Here is a 20183-nt window from a genome sequence, read left to right as displayed (position 1 = left end):
TGGCGTCTTTGATTTGTTAGTAAATTGCTGCTGATGGGTGCATTTTTATCATCGATGTCTACAATGTCCTTTGAGCTTCTCCACGTGTGCCCAGTTTATTTTCTGTATGTTGTCTGAAATGATTATGCTTTCAAAGATCAACATTTTTTTTAGCATTAACTATATGGAAAATTTTGCTGGTTCAAACTGGCGTGCTAACACGTTCCAATTTCTTCTTTTGTCCAAAACGCACCAATTTAGTTTACAATACCACGACACAAAGAAGATGATTGGTGTAATTATTTTCTTGAAGACAGCTTTAATGATTCCATCGGCAATGTGTCACAGCACTCATCTAACGTTACCACATTTGTCAAAATAGTTGCGCATTTTCTGTTGGCCATCTAATGATCTAATCAAGTGATTATGTAGCTGTACATCTGACAGTTGTTCAAAAAAAAAGAGGCTCTCATAAACCAGACTACAATAAAAAAAGATAAAAAAAAAACCCTCACATTTACCCAGCCACTGAGCAGAGCCATGTTTGTCACTTGAGAGCAAAATAAGCCTGTGCTCTGCTGAGGAGGAGGATGGACAGCAAATGGAGAATTATGTAGAGTGTGCAACACACGGTATTATTAGTCCGAGTCTATTAAGCCTAATGGCTCCCCTCCTTCACCTCAGCAGCATGAAAACATTTTTTAGGCCACTGTGCTCTAAAAACCAACAAAAGCACTAATGCTTGGCAAACAAAACAGCCGATTGAAGAATTCATGACAAATCTGGAAATCTCTGCAGTAGATGGAGAGAGGTCTTCAAAACATAAGAATGCACAGATGATGAGCTGACCTGAAAGCTTCAAGGCTCTGGCTCCTTTTTTATTATTATTATCATCGTCATTATTCACATTACTGAAAAAAAAAAACAAAAAAACGCAAAGTTCACTATCATTACTCATTATCCAGTGACATCAACGACTATTAGATAGAAAGATAAAGAAATGCAAGAGCGTTCGCTACACAAAACATCATCAAAATAAAGATTAAACTGTTCAAGGGTGACATACAGGTTTAACCTAAGCAAGTTCTGAAGTCTACTCCATCTGTGACGTGCGAAAGATGAGAATGCAGCTTGGATTATGGAGTATATTGGAATATTAAGTGTACTGTGAAACTGGACTGTAAGCTATATTGCTCAGTCTTAAACGGATAAATAAAATAAAAGAACTATAGAAGCCTTCTAATCTTAGCAGCACTGCGATAATGGCACATGACCACATCACTGGCTTAGAAGTTACAGCTTTTGAAAATAATACTGTCTGGAATTAATTCAGAAAGGTGACAAACAGATATAAAAGATCTATTAAGAGTTCGGCAATTAACCTGAAAATTATAAGAGATCAGCCTTTTTGAAGCTGCAGCCTGCATGCCAACAGAGAATAACATCAGGTCACTGGCGGTGGCCAAGTGTCATGGCTGTGTTTTGCAGGTGGATCTTTTGTCTCTTGGCTAACCTGATTTACACTCCTCTCCTGCCAGATATACAGTGTAGCTTCCACGGTGAAGCATATTTATTCTCTACAGAGACATATAGTCAGCTTTCTCTCCCCCTCAAGCAAAGAAAACAATGTTCAGCTGCTGCTTCATGTGTGGTCAACAGACACCCACAGAACACAGCAGGCGGGAACAGGGCTAATGCATTGCCTGCAGTCTCACCTGTCGAGTCCCCATTGTTCCCTTATGACTAAAAATGCTGGCTCCATTTTCTCTGGTTTCAAATTTGTCCTGAGGAGGCCCCGGTACCTGTGCAGGCCTGCTGCTGAGGGATCAGGTTGCTGCCTCTGCCTCTCATCAGGGATCGAGGCGAGAGAACAAAGGAAGAGACGAGGGCCCAAGAAGGAGGGAAAGATTTATTTTGTTTTCAGGTGTTTTAATCCACTTGTGTAATTAACGACTGGCTCCCTAAAGAAGCACCACGCTGCTGAAGAAAAACCTTTCATGTTATAGATCTCCGATCTTTTAAAGCTGCACAAAGAAGGTGATTGTAGCCACCTCTAACTCCTAATTTAATGCTTCAAATTAGCATTTGGTTTTTTTTGGAGCTGTGATGACAGAGTTGAGCGCTAAAGTAGAAGCTAACACAAGAAGCTACAACAGGTTTTCAGTGCACAAATACATACAAATTAAATACTGAAATTTGAGACTTTTCAATGGCTTGTTGGCCAAACATGAAGCCTTAATGCATGTCTTTTACTTGCATGAACAATGGTCTAGTGGTCCAACCCTGTGACTTCTTTTAACTGAGATAACCAGCTATAGTCACCTATGTGGCATCCAGCTGTCAGGCAAAGCACGATGGAAACTTGAACCCTTAATATAAAAGTGACCACCCCACTTTGCTCCACCATGAATAGCTTCAAAAGATCAAAACAGCGTTTTTGTGTATCCCATGCTGTAAAAACTCCTGCGAGTCTCAAGTGGCCGTTTGAGGAACTGCAATTGTTGGCGCTTCCTCAATGGGTTATTTTTTTTTAGCCCTGGAGTTGCAGCTAACAGCCAGCACTCTTTATTTACAGATGTTATTAGTTTGGAGATTTGGTTGTTATGTTTGTTTGTTTTGTTTGCTCTTCGAATTGACTCTAAGTGGGCGGGAGTCAGCTGGAAAAAGATGACGGCAAATATTTACACACAGGTTAAATGAAAATGTCACACATGCTACATCTGCTGTCCTGATGATTCAGCTCTAATTGCTAAACTCCAAAAACATTTGTAATTTTAATCATTTCAGTCAATCAATCATGAAATATTATATTACCAGCAGTAACTGAGTGGAAAAAAAAGAATTTGCATTGTGGAAGTTAATTTAAGAGTGCCACCTTCTGGGTAAACACCACACGAGTCGTATCATGTCTTGCTTGCTCGTGCTTCCTACAATTCCCGGAATACCTGTTGATAATCCTCAGAGAACAGGTGCAAACACTCTGCACCAGCTGCGGGTTATTCGTGTAGGTGGAACAAATAGCAGCGTGAGCGCCGAAATAATTAGCCCAGAGGACGACGCGAGTCCTGCTCCACATCTCAAAACGCAGGTTGCCTTGTGACTGCATTGCATTCTGGTCCATTAAGGACAATTGTTTTTACCCTGTTTCACTCTGTTTAACTAATGAAGACAGTGTGTGATAGTGAGGGAGTGAAAAAGGGGAGCATATTTCCTGTTGATGTCTCAGACAACAAAAGTTTTCCATTAAATCATTAAATTAAAGTGAGTGCGGTGGAAAACGCGCGGTGTGTTGTCGCACTCTGTGTTTGACCTGTGATCCAGTTAACGAGAAAAACATTGAACTGAGCAGCAAAACAGACAAAAGACAGCCAGAACCAAGTGCACGATGTCGGGAGTTCTGCACAATATAAGCACATATATTACAGCACAAATCAGACTTTTTGCATCATTATTAATCAACTATTGAGCTTTGAAGCTGGCTGATGAGAGACGTAAAGATTTACACCATACAAAGAAAAAAATAAACATGAGGAAACTGCAGCACATTCTTGCATTTTTCCCTTTGATTAGTCAGTGAGTTTAATATGAGAATCTAAAAGAGAAGCATTGTCATATATTTAAATTAATCATGGTCAAGTTACTCTAAAATGCCGTCTCATTCGAGCACCAGTGACAGCACAATCAAAGCAGATGATCCAGCTTTGATTTAGCTTAAATTGCTCTCCTAACCTTCAGTGAAGACCTGTAACAAAACTAATATCTGGGTTACAAAAAAAAGAGAGTTCTTGTTGGTACTGGGAGTTGAAAGGCACATAAATGTTTCTTGAAGGCTCAAAGACATTATGAAGGAAAACATAGGCACCTTTTTATATAGCATATCTGTGACACACGACTCCCATTATTGGCAGTGTCAGAGTCATTTTTCTCAGCGCGAGGCAGATTGCAAAGATAAAAGCACATTACAAGAGTGGTGATTATCACTCTAAACGACTTGCCATAAGGTTGCCTAGAAATTGATCTTGTGGCGTGATCGTTAGTCTTTGAAATGTTCTCCTCTACACACTCGACCACACGAGCGTCCGTAAAAACCTCTTAAAAAATGTCATAAATTGCGTCAGCTGACGAGCTGCATGGGTACGGGGAGTGCTCTTAAGACTGCAGCGGGCTCGAGCGAACGGGTGGTAAGTGCACTCAGAAATCACATCCATTATGTTGTGAATTATGTATTTGAGGGGCGCAGGCCACGGGACCTGAGGGGAGAAGTGGTTGTGAGTTGCCTGCGGGCAGACTTGGGGCAGATCAGAAGAGAGCTCACTGTCCTGACTCCAAACATCCGCCATCAACTCCCATTAATGACGTACCATTAAAGGCAACATTAGGCCATTAACAAAGCACGGCCTCAACGCTTGCTACTTATCCATTAACCCCTCCTAATGCAACTCGGTGCCTAACATTTTGGCAATGACTTCATTCTTCTGTTTCCGGAAGAGCTTACATTAGCTCACCCAAGGGTCTGGCTTTGTGAATGAACAGACTGGATTTTTTATGTTCCCCGTCAGCAGGAGACGCTATCAGAAGCCCTAATGGATCGCCAAGTCTCGACCCTGTCACGATGACCGTGTTTCTCAGGCAAGAAGTTTAAAAACTCCATCACCGTGAGGATATTAAAGTCCTCCACCGCACAACCTCTCTCCTCTCTCTGCTTTCAAAGTCATTTTCCTAAAAATAGACATGGCCTGCAAGCAAGTTTGCCGGACAAAAGGGATTATCGTATCATTTCTACCCATTAAAATGGAAAACTGGCCATTTCCGACCTGAATCTGTCTGCCATACAGATAAAGCTTATTTTAATTAGGGTTGTGACATGTGGAAATGATCGCACAACACCTCGAAGGCATTTGAAGAGGCGTAGGGTCAAAGTGAAGCATAAAACCTTTAAAAAAGGAAAAGAATTGCATTTAAACACATTTAAGACTCGAAAATGAACTGTTCCTACAGTGAAGTTCAACATTCAGTTTTTCATTTAAAAACACAGCAGAAATGTAAGAGTTTATTTCAAATGTTGCTTTTGTGTAGCGCGCAGCAAGGCTGAAGTCTGTTAACTCTCAATCCAGGCAGTTCAGACGTGTGATTAGAAACTAGTCATTCATTTTTAATTATTTCTGAGCCATTTAAATGTGATAACATTCTCATATGCCAAGGAGCCTTCAAACTTCATTAAACTGAAGGATCCTACAAGCATTATTGAATTTGTCCTGCTCGCTCATGCCTAATGATGAGCTTGCATCCACACGCAACAACTCTGCTCCTAATCACACAGGCTTTGAATTTAAGTTGGCTAATCGTGCACTTGCTGAAACACTAATAAGAGTCTTTCTATTTTATTGGCCTAAAGTTGCGCTTCGTTTCAAATCCAAAGACTTTTTTTAAATCTCTTGTTTCTTGCCAGTTGTTGGTCCCTTCCGTGCTGAAACACATGGTAGTTTTACAAGTGAAACCCATGTATGGTAAAGAATCCCACATTTACGCTGTGGCTAAGTAGTAGAAATAACATGAGAGGCAACATATGTCCTGAAAACACCATCTGCAGTTGCTGATTTTCAGCAACTCCTGCTACACTCCTGAATCTATCGCAGCTGTGATAACAGGTATCTGATCACATGGTTCTTACGGTTACATGCTATTTCGCCTGCGTTTGAGACGAGGCCTGGATAAGCGGACGCGGTTTCTCCGAGGGTAGGACTTGCTTTTAGAAAACTTTATTTTTAGCCCATTTAATTAAAATTACAGCCCTTCTTCCCCTCTAGCGCTCACAGGAAAGTATAATCAGCCCAATTAAGGCTTCAAAATATAGTCACACGGATAATTAAATAAATGTTTACAGTCTAATAAAACAGATTTAAGCTTTAAAGGGGTGAAGTGATGGAGGCAGCAGTGAGTAGCTCTTCACATTAATGAGTAGAGCGAGCTTTGAATTTACTGACAAGTCTGAACTGATATCTGCAAATCTAAGCGCAAGGAATGAATCCTCAAGTTCTTAAAACGTCCTCGATTTTTCACCCCTTCCGAGTGAGAGGTGTTAAGAGGGAGCTTTAAAATATTCCCGACACATTCAAAACAACCTTCTTGACATCAAAGTGCTCGTCGTTTCACCAGGTCTCTTCAAGAGGTATCACATCAGACAGGAGGTATCAGGGGTTTTTTTTGCATACTGGCCATAAACCTGCCAGCTTCGCTCGCCTCAAGCAACTGAGCCAACTAGAGCAGGACTGACTTGTAGGGTAAGTGTCTGCTGTCTGGACTGGAGGCAGAACATCATTTGTAATCAGTTTTATTAATAGCATAAAAAGGTCCTCTGGAGTAACAGCATGCTGCAACGGAGGGGGGAAAAAGGAAGCCAGGCTGGTTCTGGGACAGGTGGCCAATTGAGTGAATACCAGTTGGCAATAGCGGTAAATAGTTGGCAATTTTGATAGGCAAGTCACTGTCTGTGTGATTAGTCAAGTTAAAATCTGCTTCCAGCATTGAAGGTTAAGGACTTTTCTCAGTTTTATGTACATGTAAATCGAATATCTTTGGTGGAGAAACATGCAATCTAAAGATGTCACCTCGAGCTCTGGAAATGTCAGTTTTTAACATTTTCTTCAATCTTATTAATCAAAAAAAAAAGGAAAATTCACAAAACATCTAGTAGTGATGTGACATTTTCTAACAGTCACTTAGCCCTGGCCAAGGCTTAAATCAGGACTACAACTACTACTCATTGTTACAATCAAATTATGCTTTTTTAATTAGATTTGTTATTATAACAATTGTTTTGTCCATGAAATGTCAAAAAAAAGCAACATTTTACTATAATATGAAAGAAAAGGGAGCACTGGTATTAAATATGAATTATCAAAGTAGATCGTTTTTAAATTTCTGCCAGTCAGCTAAGTCAATTCACAACTTCCCTCTGTTTTGTTTCGCTGTGAATAAATATCCTTTTGGCTTTGGAGTGTTGGCTCATCGAACAAAAACAGCGTTTTGGGCTCTGGGAGCATGTGAGGTTCTTTTGCCTTTTTTATTGCGACGCATATTAATGATGAAATCACCAATGCAGCTCTCACTAATACTCATGTTCAGCAAATTACATATGCAAACCGACATAACCCAACTGGAGGGTCAAGATGGAAACATCCACTGAGTCATCAGACTAAAAGCATCCTCATTCTAGTAATTAATTCAGTGAATTATGATCTTTTTTATTATTATTTTGAATTATTACCCCAGCTGGCTGCTTCAGATTCCACTATTTACACAACTGCAATCAGCTTTTGTTCAAGTACCCGCCTGCCTGACTGCCTGTCCCACAAGTGCTCCCTCTCCTCTAAAAGCAGCCCCACCCAGTCCCAGCCCCCCACACCTCCCTGAGCAGGAAATCCTTTGAACATTTGTAGCCCATTGATCCTGTGGGAGCAGTTGTGTTTACTATTATGCCATCTGTATGACCATATTACAGTTTCAGGTGGTGCCTGAGGATACCAATCAAACCTGCTGCCACAACACACCCCTCTTGAAGCATCCTGGCAACAAACCACACACAGCCTCTCATGGGAGCAGTGAAAAAAAAATTTAAAAAGAAGAGGGGAGACAAATCAGGCCAGGAATCATACCTTTTCTACGTGGGTAAACAAGAATGCATCCACTTATCGATCTTAAAGTGCCTCATTAGATGCTGCATGAGGCATGGCCTAATATTTTCCCAACTCAAAATGCATGATGAATAGAAATATGTGCAGTGCTTTTATTATTGCATGAATTTAATTCACGCCACCTACTTTTCCGTATCAATAATGTATGTCTTGTTACGCTGTAAACAACAGAAAATATTAACAGGTAGGTATTTCCATTTGTTCGGCAGATGGTTTTTGTAGCTTTCATCTCTGGTAATTGCCGCGGTAAGGCTGATACTTTTATATTAGTTGGGCAAAGAGTCGTGTATGCTGTTGTGCACTCATAATGACAGAACTGACCTTCTAACCCTTCATTGTGAAACAGAGCAAGCAGTGTTCCCCATTCCAATGAGCCAAACAGCCTGGTTGGTATTAAGAGGGCATGACGGTTTCAACTTTTGTCCTGCTTCAGGTTTTGACTCTAGGGGGGTCGTAAAGCCTCTGCTGGCTAAATAGGGCGGAGAGCAGTGGGAGGAATACATGGAATGCAGATAATACATACAAAGGATTATGTACCTGTTTGCACATCAAGTCTGTGTGGTTTCACGTTTAATACCCCTGGACCAACGTTCACTTTGATGGAGGACTGTGAAAAGCTGGAGATTAGCATTATATGCAAAAAATTCACCTACATTCAAAATGCATTTTATCTTTTGTCAACGCAAGGTCACCATTAGTGTTATACTTCTTTTTTGTTGTTGTCTAAAGACACAAAAGATAAAACTGTCACAACAAGCCACATCTGATTCTTTTGTTTGTGCCTTTTGTTTCTATGAGATGAGATAACCGCTCTTAGTTGATGTAATTCAGTATATGTCACAGTCATCTTGGTTACAAAGGACCTTTAAGGCATAATAATTTCATTAGCGGTGGCTATTACATTTTCTTCTTCCATCATGGCATGAGGAGAAGCTATACATCAAGCTAAGTGCTTTTAACCATCCACCCTACGGTTGCAGTGCTTCCCACCCAACCTCACTCTGTTTCTTGTCCTGTGCGGTACATCCCAAACAAGCGCATAAAAAAGCCCTGCAGATCTGTCAGATAGTGAGATGTACTGGCAGCAGTGAGACATCCCGCTTCACAAAAAAAAAAAACCCTGTCAATAAGCAAAAATGTGCCAACACCTCTTCTGCTACTGAAAGGTGTTCAAAATATGAGCAATGTGGCCCGGAGAGCTCATGAACAAAAGTCTCCATGGGAATGTTGTGCACAGACTATCCCCCTTCAAGCAAAGTGAGTCAACACACTGTTCAGTAAGACCTCCAAAGCCATGTGCTGCTTCTGCTTCACGGCCAGACAAAAACAAGGTTTCGGGGGTGAAGGCTTCCCTTGAAGTCCAAAAAATGATTTAAAACTGAACAAAAACACCGGGCTTGTCTGTACGTTGCTTCGCCATTCAGTCCTGATATATAGAGAAGACTGCTGACTTTCACCATCTAATGTCAAAAATACACGATATCTTTGTCGAATACATTTTGTGTTACATATTCTAACTAGCCCCAACCCTACTGGCCTCTTACGCATCAGCGTGTCTGCTGCCCAGTATGCACCAATCTAAACTGTTGTTTGCATAACATGATCCAGGAAGACAATTCAGAAAAGGTGTTGTGAAATATGTAGTCTTTACAATACTGCAGCACATGTAGCAGAGTAGCATGACAGCTGGTGTGGAAGCAACGGGTACCTCCATAAAGACCTGTTAAGTGGTTTATGAAATATGCACAATGTAAAAAAGATAATAACCTGTCTTTTGTCCTCTTCAATATATAGTAACTTCTACTCCAATTATATATATATACTGTATATACTGTATGTATAAAGAATACCCATGCAGGCAGTGATTACTTCCTAACGCTCAGAACTTGCGTTGGTCCCAATGAACAAGTATCTGTAAGGCTATTAGGTGGCTTGAACTTTTGATGGCACAATCTTCTCCAATGGACCAATATACAAATGATCTATCTAATACGGTCCTAAAGCCAATATATTTTGACTTTTGACTGAGCAGGAAATGGGAAATTACTCATACACTATATGGACAAAAATACTGGGCTCCCTTCACACTACACCTGCAGAAGCTGCTCAGCCGTGGAAACCCATGCCACGAAGCTCGCGGTTTCTGATGTTAATGCCAGAAGAAGTCAGCAGAGCGCTGGCGCCTTTTACGCGCCATGTGGCTCAGCACCACTTTGTGCCTGAGTTGCTGTGGTTCCTAAATGCTTCCATTTAGCAGTGATACCACTTAATATCTAGGGGGGGGGGGGAGAAGAGATTTCACAAACTGACTTGTTGGTGACATCTTATTACAGTACAATCGTTGAATTGAAGCTCTTTGAAGCTCTTTCGAATGACTCAATCTTATAAATGATTGTAGAGGCAGACTGCATGACCAGGTGCTTGATTTTATACACCTGTGGTTATGAGGCTAAAAACACAAAACAATTAAAAGATTAAGTGCAGCCCAATGCTTTTGTGCATGTAGTGTCTCTTTGGTGAATCCTTTCCTTTCTGTAATGCGCCAACATCAGCAAAGGGTGTTGACAAGTATATAAAGAACTATTATTTGTGCTAAACACCTGCTGGTATTGTTACTATGAGCATCGACGTATGTTGATGTATTTGGGCTAAAGCACTTCTAAGCTTCGTAAAGGCTGACAAAAAGAAAAGGCCTTTACTGTCTTCAGTTGTTGGTAATATAAAGAACATGCATATTAGGCGACGTAATGACCTGTGACGAAAAAATGCATTACACAAGAGACATCACAAAAAGAAATATAGCCATTCAACCATGATATCTATACAAATGCTGCCCCAAGGAGAAAGGTAACAAAGTTGTCCAATTATTAGAAAGCCACTGGGAAATATTGTAGTCTGAACCAATACGCCTGTAAAAACAAACTCTGGCTGTGATGTTGTCTTGGTTTAGCGCATCCATAGGTGATGGCTCTGTTTATAAATCAGCATGCTCTGGCAAGCCCTTCACAATAAGACAATCAAACCTGAGATTTTCATGAAAAGGAGTCGAAAATCCATTCAGCTTCAACCAAAACATCCCAAACCTACATTCTTAGCTTTTATTTTCAGCTCTCAATTTTTTATTTATTTCCTTTTATAATTTTTTTTGCTGTTTGACCCTGAACATTTAAATGAGATCTTGGCATCATTAAAAGAGGAAATGATGTATTATCTCTTCTATAGCTTCTACTTGTATGATGGAGGGCAGGAATGGCAGGGTAATGGTTTCTGGCATCTTCATTATTCAAAATTACACACTTCAAAGCTCATTTAGCAACATCCTCATTCTATAGGCTAGCCAGCAATAGCAGTAATGCAAATTTTTATGTGACAAGGGCCAGTGTTAACAAGCTAATAGTGAGTTTACTATTAAATATCCCTGCTGTTTTCCATTGTTACCACTTTACAGCAAAGCCACAGTAAAATTAAAAGTGATACATGCAGAGAATTTAGCATTTAGAGGATAAGTCAAGTCAATTATATGTATTTAAACTGTACCAGTGGGATATTTAATGCTTTGAAATTCTCTCCAGCAACACAAGGCTACTTGACCTCTTAAGTCGTCCCATTAGAAAATTAAGTACTGCATCCAATTACCAGACAAGCATCTCTTCACCTTCCTCGTAAGGTCTGGCAGCAGAACAGCCAAATACTTAACAGCAAAGCAGAGCATTTTATCACGAAGCATCTAACACATCAACAAGTCATGCATCAGCGAAAGCATCGCTTGAGGGGTAGCTGCCACGCAAAAACCCACCACTTGACTCCTATGAATAAAAATTGAAGCTGAATGTCAGGAAACATTGCTGCAATTGCAGATGCATTAACAAAAAAAAAAAACAGTTTTGAATAACATACTGTAATCTGGTGTGAGGATTACAGTTTTTCTAACTTTTTCCAGGCAGCTGCACATTAGGAGATGCATGCCCAGGGGTCCAAATACAAGTCTCAACTGGAACACATACTAGAATGAAAGAAGGTCTCAACTTTAGAAGGGAAATCACAAGTTCCTCATTTCATGGACTGATTTATGTTTTAGGATTTCCCTTTATTTTATTTTATTTTTTTATAATTCAGCATATAATTTCAGTAAACAGTTTGAAAGGTTTATCTTCCATGTTTAGCTAATTACTTCAGTTTGTCTAATTACTTTTCAAGTGTTAAACTACCTCAGGTTTCAGCTTGGCAGCCTCGATGTGTATTTGACAAATCAGAGTAACATTAAGAGGATTTCTGAATCTTTGTACACTGGAACTTTTCTCATCAAGCATACGTTAGTTCTCAGGCACCGCAAAGCCAAACTTAGCTGCAGTTCTCGATATCAGTAAGGATGTGGTTACGCTGATACCATTCAAAAATCGAATTGGTTAACTCTTCTAAGAGGTGCTGTTTGAGTTGCTGTTGCCTGTCCAGTGTTGCTACACCTCTGCAAACTGCTTTTCAACCCTATTTCATACGAGATCCTCTGTTCAAGCTGGTTCTGACTTAATCAGTGTTGTATCTGTTATCTACTCCACATATGCAGGTGGAAAGGAGGGGAAGTCCCAGAACAGTGCCAGGATGGTTGCAGAGTAGCCTACTAACATTACTATGAAATATAACCATATTAACATTAACATTAGCTGCTGTCTCAGAATGACATAACACAATGATACTTTTTTGGATGAACAAAACTGGATGCTGGTATTTGCTTGTGCTGCTGCTTTGCTAAATTGGAAGTATTTATTCGTTGGGTATGAAAAACATGTTAGCATGTATGTTTTTACTTTTACTATCACCCATCTCTTACTGGGTCACCTAGTCACCTACTTCTGCGTTTAGTTTTTCCTGTGCTTGTGGCCATATTCCGTCTTCTTCAGCATGTAAGGACAGTGTACACCTTGTAGACCTATGCTGCCCCCTTCAGCTCTAGAACAATTGCAGCCTTGGTATGTGTACTGCCTGTGGTACCTACAGTAGCTTATGGTAACATCTCCTAATATGGTTGTTCTATATCCGCGGTAATACTGGTATATATTTTTTATATGATATAAAAATATCTTATTGCTATAGATATGTGTTTATGTTTCTTAGTGTGCAGAACAAGAAGACAAGCCCGGGCATGTCTGAGAGCGAGAGGGATGTGTCCGCTGCTGTTGAGCAACATCATCGAACAGAGCACAGTGCTTTCCAAATGTGCGAAAATGTTCCGGTTAAACGTGGAAACAACAAACCTGTTTCACCACTCCAGGCAAAAACACATTATCAAAGGCAAACCAGTCTATAAAGGAGGGGAGCGACCCAAAACTAAACAAATAACTCCACCGAGTGTCACCGGAGCACTCATTGTACTGCTTCAGTGACACTACATCAGTCTGCTCCACTGCTCTTCCTGTGAGAGGAAAAGCAATCAGTGGATTGAAATTACTGATGCATTGACACGGTGGAAAAGCAGCTGGTTAAAAAGGTCAGCCTAAGATTATTATATGACACTATTGTACAGGTCCTGTTGAGTTACAAGGTTAAATTACTTTAGTCATTGTTAAACAAGAGTATTAAGAGGTTATTTTATACTTTTACTGAAAATTTCCAGAGAAACACTAGCTAGGCTACATTTGACTCATGCTGTGTCACTGGATGTTGTTGCTATATTGCTGCTGCTTCTGGCACCTTGTTTTAGTAAATTCACAGTTTGAATCGGGCAGTTAATATCAGGATCCCACTGCAAAAGAAGGATGGGAAATGATCCTCATTTACTTACACTTATTAAACATTTACAACATTTTTCCCTATCTCATCAGAAGTATTTTTCCTGAAATATCGTGATATAAGTTTGAGCCTGTATTGGCCACCGCTAACCCCTACGAAATAGTGCGAGCCGAAATCCTCCAAAGAAGATCTTTACAGAGATACCGACCATTTTTAAGAACAACCTGAAAATTCTTTCATTTAAAGAGTAAGGTACTCATCTTAGAAGCATGTGGTACACTGTTATAAAAGGTCCATGGTAGTCATCAGTGTATTGACTCATTGGTGACTCAGAAAGATCTGCCAGTCGTTTAATTTTCCTGTTGTTTGATATTAAACACTGTCAGAATGATGGGCTTTTAATTCCAATCACAGATATGCTGTTGCTATCCTCTGTGAAAGGAAGTCGTCCCTGAATGGGAACTCCTGTCTCCTTACAAGTTCAGCCATAGCAGCATGTAATCAAAGATAGCTTCAGGCACTGCAGACTGCTGCTGCAGTCTATGAAGGGAGGATGGTGGACAACACAAAGAAACAGCTTTTAAGATGGCGAGAATGTGAATACTGAGGTCAAATGCAGACAAAACCTCCCTGTTGAGTCCCAAGGGTGGAACGTAACCGGGAGCAGTGCAATGTTTCATGACTGGAAAACTGCTAAACAGCGTCGGAATGAATAGAGTAACTTCTCAGTATTGCAAAAGAGCTTTGGAGCCAACAGAGGGTGATTCAGAAATAAATGGGAAGACAAAACTCTGTGTCGTTTTATTAGTGGCCCGAGGCTTGGAATGAATGTTTCACCTTTAGCACAAAAGCTGTGTCAACCTGTCTGGCTCCCTTGAACCGCAGACAAAGAAAAAATATAGGTTTGATATAACAGAAGCCTTCTATCTTGCTCAGTGTCTCTTGTATATATAGAAAGAAGCAATGAGGTTTTATGAGAGTGCAGGCATAAATATCAGAGGTCCATCACTGACCCCCTTTTAAGGGCAGGAGGGACATCCTGCTACTGGTAGCACCCATGTGGTGAGACTCTGCTGTCAGTGGTGCTGTGGCTTTGTCTTTCTTTTACCTACAGGATAAATTTGAATAAGGAAAAAGTAGCCCATTAAATGTAATCTACAAAAAAACAAAGGACACATAAGCAGCCACCATGTGGCTTCCCATATATATGTGTCCCTTTGTGGTAGGTCAGCTCATTAACATCACAGTTAATGGGAGAGGGGGTGCCACTCAAAGAATTCATTAAAACAGAGCAATAACGCTAATGGAGGATTTGAACAAAGATCCAGGCCCTGTTAAAGATGGGTGTGGCCACAGGCTTTTCAAATGGAGGGGAGACGCTTCCCCCCAGTCAGGTTGCACATGTGAAGTGCTGGGACCGACAGCAGCAACTCTGTGCCCTCTCTGAGGGGTGTGTGCTGTTCCATATTAATGACAAAGACAGCAGCGGGAGCAAGAAGTCGCTATCATACACTCATTTGTTTAAAAAGAGCAAGCGTCACAATACAGTCAGTGGGAGACCACAGGAATCCAGTGAAAGCTGAGGGATGCTTCGATGACTAAAGACCGAAACAACCTCACTTTTAGTCCCCGACCCAAGGACCAATCTGGGGTGCCACTCCTTGTTCACCAAAACCACGAGTGGCTTCGTGCACATCAATGGGGGCTTTCCTGCATAAATAAGGAAGAAGCACCACTGCATTGCACAGTTATCGCTCTCTCATGTTGTTAAGTCTTCCTTTATAACTGAAACAATGGAACTGTGGTGCCTCTTCTCAGATAACAAATAAACCATTATTTAAACGACAGTGACAAACAAGAGAAAAGGGGGGAAATGAGACATTAATCTGTCTGGTAAAGTATCATAAAGACTCCTCTCACTTTATTTCACTCAGTGTAAGCATGCGAGTTGTAAAGCGGAATGTATAAAAAGTCAATAAAGTGCTAAATTTAAACAATTTTCTGAACCTGAGCAGTTAATTGAAATAAGAAATGGACAACTGAAAAGGCAATTTTGGCTGAGATTATAAAAATGGAATATATCGCACACTCAGGCTCCGAAAGTAGGGCAAGCCAATCACCAAAGTGTAATTAAGATTCACTTGCTGCTGTTTTACTGATAATCCCTTGTGTAAAACTGTCACAGGCGAACAAAAGACCTTTTTCCTCATTGAGTCATTGCCTGAGAGTGATTACTTCTGCCACCCAAGTCCTTTCATTTTCTCAAGGCAAAGCCACTCATACATCTCCCAGCTTGGCCAGTCCAGCAGAGAGGGAATTGCTCTGTCTGACATGTAGGAAGCTCAGCATGTTCACGCACTCACCCATATTTCTCGACGCTGTCGCGCTACATCTAATCTGAAGGTGACGTTTGGTTTGGCAATCACATTTTAGAAGGAATTAAAAGTATTGCAAAAATCTTTAAGTGAATAATAGGACTGCAGATTGAAAAAGTTATCATTAAGCTTAGAGACAGGAACAAGCTGTTCTTGCGGCAACTGTACACACAAACAGGAATCATAAAAAGACCACCCCCCTTCCTCCCCGCACTCCTCCACCTGTTCAGTGTCCTGCTGGGGGCCGAGAGAAACCAGAGTGTGGTTGGAGTGCGCCTCTGTGTGTGTGTGTGTGTGTGTGTGTGTGTGTGTGTGCACCGCTGCAACCCTCTGCGTGAGGGGGCAGAGCAGACAAAGACCAAAAAGAAATTTGTATTACACTGTTTCTATCGAACTGCACTACATTAGAAATACAAATAGCCGAGCTCTTTTTTGCACCACTGAGCACTAAAGCTCTCGGTGTACTGTATGTGGGTAGGCTCAATGCACCACGCCATATGGTACGGATGCACATTTGTCATAAGCATCGTTTCTCTGGGGACAAGCTAATGCACCGGCCTGGTTTCTTAGAAACTGTAACATCCAAAGCCTTTTTTTTTCTTCCTCTCACAGAAGTAGAGCAGGTTAATGATCGCCTTTTATGTGAGCTTTCCTAGTTTAAGATTTGCAATGAAACCCTGCTCTTTGCTCTTTCGTGACACATCAAAGACTCTAACAGCTTTAATTTCATCGTAACCCCGGGTTATTTTAAGTTTCACGCAAAACTTCCATCTTTATTTTTAGTTATTTTGGAATTTAAAACGTCGTTTAAAAAGTTGTGACTGCTTATTCCAGAGAGATCCTCACATCCCCGCTATAAAGGCCTGCTGCCAGGGGCGCTGTTAGGAATTCTGCACCCCCCGTTGGGAAGTGACACTGGCCTCTCCACCATAATGCGGCTCTAATTTACAGTATGACCTCGCCTGTCTAAACGGCCCTCTCTTGTTTGAGGAGCCCTTTTGTTTTGTTTTTTCCCCTCCTCTCCATCAGCAGCAGCAGCAGCTCTGCCTGCTGCTCAAACTTCCACTTCTTATTCTGATCGAGACCCGAGGAGCACATGATGCACACAAACAAGCGCACAGAAACCTAAGTCTCTTGTGTGAACATCTGTCTCTTTCTTATATCTCACTTGCTTTGTGCTTCTTGGGTGAGTAATAGCATCTGCTTCACTTTATACTCAATAAAATGGTCTTTTTCATCCGAAACACAAGAGCACTAACTGTGTGATACCAGAAAAGATTCCACTTCACACTTTGGCTCCACACATACGACTGAGAGTCCTTTTGAGAGACATTATGAGACACCAAATACGGGTTAAGCATCCAGCAGGATAATAACTTATAGATATCTCTTTTGGGACTATTTGAAGCATTCCTATTATAATAAGTGAGATATATTATGGATGAATGGAAGGTTTGCTCCCTTTATTGGCTTAAGATGTTGCCAGTCAGATTACTCCTATATGATGGTCCAAATTAGGCATTTAAATTTAGCAGCTTGTCTTCTTTTCCCATGCATTTTCTCTACTTTGATTACAGAATGGGATTATGTTCTCTACATTTGCAAAAACGTGGCCATTTCCAGATTTTGATCAACAAATGGCTCAGCCACTCGAAGAGATTAGGCCTCAAATTGACAGCAAGTGAAGTGCAGATGCAGGATTTCTATTCAAAGCCATGATTCGCTTGAGTTGTCGTCCTTCCCTTCAATGCATCTGAATTTTGCATGAAGGGATACAATACTTTCCAAGTCACAAAGAAATCTCTTTTCAAAGGAGAAACTACCACAAGCAGTCTTCAAACATCGAGAGGAAGCCGCCTATAAACAAGATGAGACGTGCACAAGCGCCCAAATGAACACTTGTACAAAATCTTACATGTATCTCAAACATACAATTAAAGCTGCTTTCTTTCTTTTTTTCTTTCCTCAGGAATTAACATCAAAACGTTCAGGAGACAAGTCCTGACACAACCTAGTTAGAGATGAAAGAAAGGAGAGTGAACCCATCTCCGGTGAAATTGGGTGACCCCTTCACCCCCTCACCCATCCCTCAACAGATTAGTCCATTAGCAAGAAAAAAAAAAAAAAGGGGAGAGCCCCACTTGCCTGACAAGTAATACCAGCTGTGGCACGGAGCACTGTCTGTCTGTTCAGGAGGGGAGGTGAGGAGGGTGGCGGCGGTGGTGGTGGGGGAAGGGTGGAGACAAGGCGGTGAACAAAAAACAGATGCATCTTTCTGGAATATTTGTTCCAGGACTAATTCAGGACTCTCTCTCCCCCCTTCTGTTGTGTCTGGTAGCAGCCATGGCGCGGCCTTCAGCGAAGCAAATATAATAAAACACAGGCTTGTTTTTTCATTACAAGTATTGATGCAGTTTTTATTGCAAATCCAAAACTCAATAAACACCTTCAGGCAGATTCTGCTCACACTGAGCAAATTGGCAAAAGAAAACCGGACAAGTTTCGCTTCACCTTTTGCCCTCTCTCCTTCACGGCAACTGTGGTCTAAGCAAACACGCATGTTTTCACCATCACTTGAGGCCACATGTGTAAATACGCAGCAGCGTGGACAACCGTAAAGTCTGCCCTCATTACCCACTCAGAGCACTCTCCTCCAGTGCTCTGAGCACACGGCACTGCAGCGGCACAGCCGTGTAAAAACACTTTAAAAAGCCCATTCGTTTCCTCTCAAACAAACCACCTGAGCTTGACTGATAGGTGCTGTATGGTGTTAATTTACAACAACAGGCGCCACCGTTGTGTGACGAGGTGAAGGGGAGCAGGGTGATATGAGCCACTCCGCCTCTTTCCTACCCAAGGAAGCACTTGAAAGCCTATGGATTTGCCTATGGCCTGGCTGAGTGACACCAACACATGGCGCTGCTACCTGTTGGCGTGACAGAGGAGACTGTATGGAAATCTACAAGCACACTACATACCACGCCCAACATCAAGAGCACGTTCTCAAAAAAAGAATCATCCTTTGTCATGGTTTCATCACCTTGAGGGAGGGAATAGCGAAATCATGAAAATCCAGCTTAGAAAAAACACTGAAAGCACAACAGCTGCACTGAAATCACACAGAAAGTTCCAAATTTCTCTGCTAAAACTTAATCACTTGTGCAAGCCATTACAACTGCCCACATCCCAGTGTAATTACTGGAAGGAGCCTGTCAGAAGTGCTTCCCTCCACCTAACAGACAGCCCATAATTAAAATAAATCATACAGGATGTGAGCCAGCATCATTCTGCTCAGCAGCCCGTGTTAACAGAACACACACACGCACATAAAAAAAGAGACATGGTGGTGGTTATGACATCATGGCTTGAGCACATGTTAACACTGGGTGAGGATGACCACCTCACAATGGGCAGTTTATAGAGAAGAAAAGTCACTTTTAAAGACATGAGCTGAATGCGGAGGACAGTTTTACCTCGAGGTGAGGAGTTGTAGGAAACTACTTAGTAATTAATTTTATTTTAAACAGATTACATACTTAGGTGGTTCAGAATTTAACACAATGGAGAGAGGAGGTCACGAAGTTTGTGGCTCATAGGAAGCCCATTTAGTTTCTTTTCTTAAAGAAAGGGGACGTGTTAGTAGCCTGGTGAATCACATGCTACTACATAAAACTGTACTGCAGGCTACTAACTTATAACTACGAAACACCCACATTCCTGTTTCCTTCTCTCCCCGGGAATGTGATCGATAAGCCCGGGCTGAAGTTTTGGAGGCACCTGCGTGCTGCAGGTACGGGACTTTCCCCTCGTACCTGCGGCTTCCAGCGCCACAGCCGCCCGCTCGGTGAGACAATAGCTTACCTTGGCTGAGAAGCGCGATGAGGAGGAGGGCAGACGCGTAGCCGGCGGACAACAAGTGCATCCTTGCGAGTTTCACAGATCCTCAGTGGGCTCTTCCAGAGGTTTGTTTAAAACGCACACACAGTTTGGTTTGAGTTTTTTTGTTTTGCGTGTTTTTTTGGTGGATTGATCTAAATCGTCCTCGGGAGCCTGGTGCTGCACAGCCGCAGTTTCACTTCTTTTTGGCTCTTGTTCCAGCGTGGCATGTGCTCGCCAACTCGCGCTCGCGTCAGTTCTGGTGGAACAGGTAATTGTGAGGGGCTCGCGGACGAGCGCGAGGGCGGGGGATACTGTCTGCAGCTCCGCCCCTGAGATACCCCCCCTCCCCCCCATCCCTTCTCCCTCTTTCCACCCACTCCACCTTCCCCTCCTGAGCCAACCACCCTCCCACCACCACTTCCTCCCTTCCCCTCCAGCAACATCCTCCCTCCCCTCCTCCTCTTCCTCCTCCTCCTTCACCTCCTCCCACACACAAGTGCACCCCACCCCAGCTCTTTCTTTAAGACCC

General features: G+C 41.8%; 1 protein-coding gene across 3 annotated transcripts in view; it reads right to left on the bottom strand.

Moving 5' to 3' along the window:
* The window catches only part of alcamb (activated leukocyte cell adhesion molecule b), a 53076-nt gene extending 33135 nt beyond the window's left edge, over window positions 1-19941 (bottom strand). For all 3 annotated transcript variants that reach the window (XM_005937898.3, XM_005937899.3, XM_042226529.1), the window contains exon 1: window positions 19637-19941. In XM_005937898.3, coding sequence (XP_005937960.1) covers window positions 19637-19697 — 61 coding nt within the window. In that variant the 5' untranslated portion in view covers window positions 19698-19941. The remainder of the gene's footprint in view (window positions 1-19636) is intronic.
* Window positions 19942-20183: the final 242 nt, after the last annotated feature.

Source organism: Haplochromis burtoni, unplaced genomic scaffold (assembly GCF_018398535.1).
Source record: "Haplochromis burtoni strain Fernald_Lab_line unplaced genomic scaffold, NCSU_Asbu1 Contig_216, whole genome shotgun sequence".
Taxonomy (NCBI): domain Eukaryota; kingdom Metazoa; phylum Chordata; class Actinopteri; order Cichliformes; family Cichlidae; genus Haplochromis; species Haplochromis burtoni.
Note: the sequence above shows the minus strand (reverse complement) of the source record. Positions and strands in the feature narration are given on the sequence as shown.